A 7,500-nucleotide genomic window follows, 5' to 3' on the forward strand; every position below is an offset into this window, starting at 1 on the left:
AAAAAAAAAAAGGAATGATATAATATGAAATATGTATATATATATATATATATATATATGTTGTATATTTATACAATATAGATAGTATTAATAAGTATATATTAATGTTACATGGATTTCTACAATAATATGAAATGTTTCTAAACATTTTATTAAGAGGAACCATTTATATTTTTACATAACGTAATTATATATTTCATTTCATATATTATTTATTTTATTTTTATTATAATTTTCAATTTTTTTTTTCTTTCAAACAATATGAAAAGAAACAAATATGGAAGAGATTCATATGAATATAAAAAGGTCAAGAAGGAAGATTCTTACATTCATTCAGATAAGAAAAAATGTGATGAAGATAAATTGAGCGAAGCTACGGATCAGGAAAAAAAATCTAAAAACAATGAAAAGTATAAACATGAACATGCCAATAATTTAAATATGAAAAGAAATAATTCAATTTTCCATAATGGAGATGATAATGAAAATAACACACATTCAATTTATACATCAAAAGAACACATCAATGATAATGTTAATAGTAAAAATAAGTCACATGTGATTCAAACAAAATATAGTAAAGGTAATCTTGATACTATTATTCCTCCTTCAGATAATTATAATAATACATCAAAAATGAGTGTAAAGTATAGGAAGATGTCAAGTAATTATGGAAATTTGCATAAAAATGTGTTGACCGGTTCATCAAACCAAAAAGATATAAAAAATGAACAATCTATAAACGCTGAAAAAAAAGAAAGCTTTCTTAATAATATTATCGATTTAAAAAAAAGTGAATTATTTATTAAGGAAGATAAATCAGAAGAAGAAATAAACAATAATTTAATAAACAAATTTTATGGAGATATAAAAATAAAAAAAACAAATAATAATATTATTAAAGCAACTTATGATGTTATTCGAAAGAAAATTAATACAGATATAAAATTAAATGATATATTAGATATTATAAAATTACCAGAAAGTGAAAATTTAGATAATGATTTAAAAACACCATGTATTAGTAAACAAAAAATAATCAATGATACTCTAAATGAGGGAAAAAGCAATGTTAACCCTAATTCTCCTTACCAATTTTATAATGATTTATGGACATTTCCTTTAGAAATGTTAGATAAATATATATTTAAAAATAAAAATCATAATTACAAAAAATGGATATCAAATTGTACAACATTATTTGTTTTAGGTTTACCTTTTCAAATGAATGAATACAATTTACTTCATAATTTAATAGATATATATTACATGAATAAAAATTACGATGGTCTATTAGATATAATAGACATAAATAAAGAAGATAGTTTGTTTAATCATTTATATTTATATTCATATATAAATAAACCTAAAAATAAATATAATTTACTATCAGAAAAATTGGGTATATTAAAATTTGATTTATTATTTGGAAGTGAATATCATCTAGCAAAAAATGAAATGTTAAATTCATATTTAAATAACAAATACAAAGAATTTTATAAAATTAACTGTAACACAGGTGCTATGGGTTTACTATATTTTAAAAATGAACAATGTGCTATGGACTTTTGGATGATGTATAATAATTATTCATCATCGTTTTATGAAAAATATCTAAAATGTATACCCGATATTAATGGAATTAAAATTTATATAGAGGCATCAATGTTTTATTTAACTCCAGATTTGTTCTTAACACAAATTAATTATAGTGAATTAAATGCAGTATTAAATAATATACAAAAGAAAAAAGGGAATATACTTCAAATATTTAATGATATTAAAATATATTATAATGAATCTTCTATATGGAATCTTATATTCTGCAATAAAAATATTGAAGAGTTTTTTAAAATGAAAAAAATTAACGAAAATGTAAATGTAAATGAAAATGTAAATGAAAATGTAAATGTAAATGTAAATGTAAATGTAAATGTAAATGAAAATGAAAATGTAAATGAAAATGTAAATGAAAATGTAAATGAAAATGTAAATACAAATACAAATACAAATACAAATACAAATACAAACACAAACACAAATACAAACACAAATACAAATACAAATACAAATACAAACACAAATACAAATACAAATACAAATGCAAATACAAACACAAATACAAACACAAATACAAACACAAATACAAATACAGATGACGACACTAATATGAACAATAATAATATTAATAAAAATATAGACTTTTTATCCAACCATCTTTGCATATCCTTTCCATACGTTTCTCATTTTAAAGATAACTTTTTAATTCGCATATATGATACTTACATAAATAAATACTTAATTAATAACGGATTTTGCTTATTTGCTTGCCCATATCTTGATAAAAAAGGAGGGAAAAGAGTTTATGAATTTTTTAAAAAATTTCATTTATTAGACTGGTTCTATAACCCAAATGATGAAACATGTTATTTTTATTTATTTAAAACTATTTTGAATGTATTTTCTATATTCAAAAGAAATTTTAAAACAACATCTGATTATTACATTTGTTGTTCGCTTTTTTTAAAATTGCCTTTTGGTATACTTCCAGGAATTTATATTACGTGCTTAACAAATATGAGGGATAAAAATATCCACGAAAGTGATTACATCAAAATTAGTGATTATCAAAATATAAGTGGTAATCAAAATATAAGTAGTAATCAAAATATAAGTAGTAATCAAAATATAAGTAGTAATCAAAATATAAATACTAGTCAAAATATAAATACTAATCAAAATATAAATACTAGTCAAAATATAAGTACTAGTCAATATCATCTTGATCACAAAACAGTAAACAATATTGAGAATAACACATTTGCACACAACAATGAAAATACAAAAAATACATTAAATAATTTGAATAATTACCAAAATATAAATTCCCAGGATCATATTATATCAGACATTATTGATAACAACTGTGTGCAAAATAACAGTTCTGATTCCAAAAAAAATCTGAACATGTCAGGTGATTTCATGGAAAAAAAAAAAAAAATGCAGCAAGCTATATTGAAAAAAAGCGAAAAGCTAGCTATGAAAAATGAAGCTATATTAATAAATAGCAAGAATAATGATAATAATGAAGTGATATTAATAAATAGTAATTCTAAACATAATCATGACATAATACAAATAAATGGGGATATAAAAAACGATAATAATAAATTAACGAATACATGTTTTCTATTAAAAAAAGAAATTGTAAAAAATGTATCCTACCAAAATTTGGACACAAATGAAGAAAAAATAAATATATCTGAACAAAATACAAAGGATAACAATTTAAATACAAAAATAAAAGATATGAATGCAAATAAGAAGAACGAGATAGAAGATAATAAAAAAAAAGATATTACAGATTATGAAACTAATTATGATGATACCGATGATCATTCAAGTGATGACGATGTATATGAAGAAGATTTTCATGATGAATACGAAAAGAAGAAGAGCAAGAAAAGAAATAAAAAATTATCACTTTCAAAAAATAATATAAAGGAAAAGGAAAAGGAAAAGTTTGTAACAAATAATATTTCTGTAACAGTACTCACCAAAAAAAGAAAAGAGTCACTAAAAAAAAATGCAAAGGAAAAAAATATAAATTCTACTAATATTATTAAAAAGACTAAAAATATTGTAAATAAATCTAAAAGTGTACTTCAAAAAAAAAATTGATATAATTTTTTTATTCTATATAAAAGGAAAAAATTATACAGTTATCAAAAGAAAAAAAAAATAATTAGTCACCATTATATATGTACAGAATATATGTTTTGTATATAACAGTATATAAAAGTAAATAAATGTCTTAATTTTTTTTTTTTTTTTGTTCATATATATATATATATATATTATATATATTTACATTTATTTATTTATATATGCATATATTTGTTTAAATATTCCTATGGTATTATTTTATTTTAATCATTCATGGTTCTTCATGAACAATTTCATTTCTATATATTATTTATTAACAAATTAATATAAACTATATATATATATATATATATATATTTTCAATTTTCTTACAATTTTATTGATTTTTTCTTTTTATTTTTTAAATTTATTTATTCGTTTATGCATATATATGAATATTCCTATTCATATGCATTATATATGCCATAATTAAAACTTTTAATATATTTTAAAAATATGCTTTCAAGCTAATTATAAAGAATTAATATAATTACTTAAATTAAAGAAAGAAAAAAAAAGAAATATACATATATATATATATATATATATATATATATATATATATATATATATATATATATGTATATAAGTATATATCCGTTTTATTTGTTTTTTTGGAATATATATGATATGATGATTATATTTACAATACAGTCATAATTAAAAATTACAAAAAAAAAAGATAAAAAAAATATAAAATATATATTCATACACCTATTTATTTATATGGATTATTATGTATAAACATATGAGACATATGTAGGTTAAAACAAAACAAAAGAAACATTTCATTATATATCAAAAAATTGCAAAGAAAAAAAAAAAAATTATATATATGTAACATATTTTTGATTTATAAGTACGATTTATATGGTGATAAAAGTTTATACATATAATTATATTTACATTTATGTGTTTCTATAAAAATAGAGAAAATATAATCAGATGTCCCCTTTTATCTATCTATATCTATATCTATATATATATATAAATATATATATATATATATATATATATATATATATATATATATATATATATGTGTCATTTGATAGATTCTAAAAAATCCGATTTATACGATATTTGCTCTGTTTCATTTTCTTCATTTGCAGCTTCAGATATTTTTTGCATCTTTGGTAGGACACTTAACAAAATCAAGAAGAAAAGGAAAATAAGGAAAAGAGGACTTTTAAAAAGATAAGTAACATTAAATTTTTGTTTGGGAATAAGAAAATCATAAATCCTTTTTGCTTTAAACACAATATTATTAACAATTAAATTGCTTTTCTCAAATGGTAAATTAAGTTCATATGCTTGTACTAAATATAATGTACCATTATTTGGTGTAATTTGTTTCTTCACTTCAACATAATATTTATTAAATTCTAAATATGGATGATTTACATACATGGTATATTCTCCTTCTTTTACATTCTTAAAAAGAAATTTACCATCACTCTTTGGACTTACATAAGTATCTGAATCTAAATAAATTGTACAATTAAATAACATGTCAGCGTCCCCCTTTACTATACCTTCAATATAATTATTTTTTAATTCAATAACATCTTCATCACATCTCGTTATTCTTATCATATATATATAAAGAAAAAATATACTCCATAGAATTTTTACAAAAAAATTCGTTTTTTTATTATTCATCATTTTATCAAACTATTATATATTTAAGTGTTTAAAAAAAAAAAAAAAAAAAAAATTATAAAATATTAGAAATGTTTTAAAAATATATATAATAAATATAATTATCCTTTATATGAATACATTTTATATAAAATATTTCATTATTTTTTAACATTTTCATATCTTTTTTTGTTGTTTTTATATATAAAACTATGTTTACAATAAAAAAATTGTTCTTATTTCAAGAACATTTTTTTTTTCTTTTTTTTTTTTTATAAATAGAATATATATATATATATATATATATATATATATATATGAAAATTATTATTTTTTTATAAACATTTTTATAACTTTATAAAAAAAAAAAAAAATTTATAAAATAGTATTTCATCCTAATATTTCTTCTACTTTATTATATATATATTATATATATGTATATCATTACATATGTTTTTAATTATTTTTCAAATAATTTTTCTTAAAATTATATATTTATAAATAATTATAAAAAAATACTAGATACATAATATTGAGATATAAAAATAAAAATATATAAACATATGGTAAACATATATTAATTTAATTTTTCTTTTTTGTATATGATAAGAATATATCAATTTTTAATTTTTAATATTAATAATTTTTCTGTTCAATAAATCAAATTAACAGATTTTTACACTTAAAATATATATATATATTATATATATATAATATTTATATGTTCTTTTTTTTTTTTTTTTAATATAACAAAATGTAGTTAATCTACATATCATTATATAACTTATAAGTTGTTATTTAAAATGTATATAAGGGGAAAAAAAAAAGAAAAAAAAATTTGTCTTAAAAAATATTATTAAAAAATCATATTAGTTTTTAATAAATTATAGAATTTTAATCACAAAACGACAAAAAATAAAATAAAATAAAATAAATAATATATATATATATATATATATATATATAATAAAACATAAAATATAAAAGATTAAAATTTAAAAAGGATAAAAATATCAAAAAAATGGATAAAGGTATAAAAAATAAAAAAAAATTAGGTATATATAATATATTGATAATATAGAATGACAATGAAAAAAAATGAAAACATATATCAAGGATTGTTATAATATAAAACTTCTTTAAATCGGGAATAAATGCGACTAGCTGTAAAACAAAAAAAAAATATATAATATAATATGAAATATAAATAAGATATTATTGTAGTATTATAGATTTTATTTTTTTATTTAAGTATTCAATTATTTTCATTGGAAATATGTAAAAATTATAAATAATCTAACCTAATTTTTCAAATAAAGTAGTAATATTCTCTCCTGTCTAAGAAAAAAAAAAATAATATATATATATATATATATATATATATTTAGAGAGAGGGAATCAAATAATTGTAAAACTCTTATATGTTGCTATTCTTATAATATGTTATAAATTTATTAATATATTTTTTTTGAATATTTATACCTTAGCTGAGCATTCTATAAATGATACATTTTCTTGTTCACAAAACTTCATGACCATCTAAGAAAATAAAAAGTTAAATAAATTGACATACATATATATAAATATACATATATATATTATATCATTTTTCCTATCTATATGGATATGTAAACTTTTTAATGTGTCCTCATGATTACCTCTGAATTCAGTTTTTGAGGTAAGTCCTTTTTATTGGCAACTACCATGATACAACAATTTCTTGGACCATTTGATTTTATTTCGTTTATCCAGTATTTTAAAGAATCAAAGGATTCGACATTACTTTGATATTTTTTCATAAAAAAAAAAAAATAATTATGTATATATAAATGTATATTTATATAATATATGAACAGCTAGCCAATTTTTTAAAAAAAAAAAAAAAAAAAAAATTAATGTATATATAAATATGACAACAGCTAGCCAATTTGGTTATATTTAAAAAAAAAAAATATAAAATAATTATTCAATGATTAAAATATTACTTTGAGTCATAAACGACAACTGCTCCATATGCGTCACGATAATATAAAGGAGCCATGGAACGAAATCTTTCTTGTCCTCCAGTATCCCAAATATGTAATTTCATTGTTGCACCTTAAATACAATAAAAAAATAATAAAATAAATAAATAAATAAATATATATATATATA

The 7,500-nt window shown here is 18.4% G+C and overlaps 3 protein-coding genes across 3 annotated transcripts in view; 1 reads left to right on the forward strand and 2 right to left on the reverse strand.

The window, feature by feature from the left end:
* Positions 1–261: 261 nt before the first annotated feature.
* PRSY57_1309400 (hypothetical protein) lies at positions 262–3,681 on the forward strand (the record flags this gene model as incomplete). The annotated part of the gene is made up of 1 exon (XM_012909030.2): positions 262–3,681. One exon carries the CDS (start codon positions 262–264, stop codon positions 3,679–3,681), a length of 3,420 nt encoding a protein of 1,139 aa, XP_012764484.2.
* A 1,068-nt stretch (positions 3,682–4,749) lies between these two features.
* Positions 4,750–5,367, reverse strand: PRSY57_1309500 (conserved protein, unknown function; the record flags this gene model as incomplete). The annotated part of the gene is made up of 1 exon (XM_012909031.1): positions 4,750–5,367. One exon carries the CDS (start codon positions 5,365–5,367, stop codon positions 4,750–4,752), a length of 618 nt encoding a protein of 205 aa, XP_012764485.1.
* A 1,090-nt stretch (positions 5,368–6,457) lies between these two features.
* Positions 6,458–7,500, reverse strand: part of PRSY57_1309600 (ras-related protein Rab-5B, putative) — a gene marked incomplete at both ends in the record, with an annotated part of 1,384 nt that continues 341 nt past the window's right edge. Inside the window, 5 exons of the mRNA XM_012909032.2 lie at positions 6,458–6,510; positions 6,648–6,684; positions 6,829–6,885; positions 7,005–7,128; positions 7,332–7,443. Coding sequence (XP_012764486.2) covers positions 6,458–6,510; positions 6,648–6,684; positions 6,829–6,885; positions 7,005–7,128; positions 7,332–7,443 — 383 coding nt within the window. The remainder of the gene's footprint in view (positions 6,511–6,647; positions 6,685–6,828; positions 6,886–7,004; positions 7,129–7,331; positions 7,444–7,500) is intronic.

Source organism: Plasmodium reichenowi, chromosome 13 (genome assembly GCF_001601855.1).
Source record: "Plasmodium reichenowi strain SY57 chromosome 13, whole genome shotgun sequence".
Classification (NCBI taxonomy): domain Eukaryota; phylum Apicomplexa; class Aconoidasida; order Haemosporida; family Plasmodiidae; genus Plasmodium; species Plasmodium reichenowi.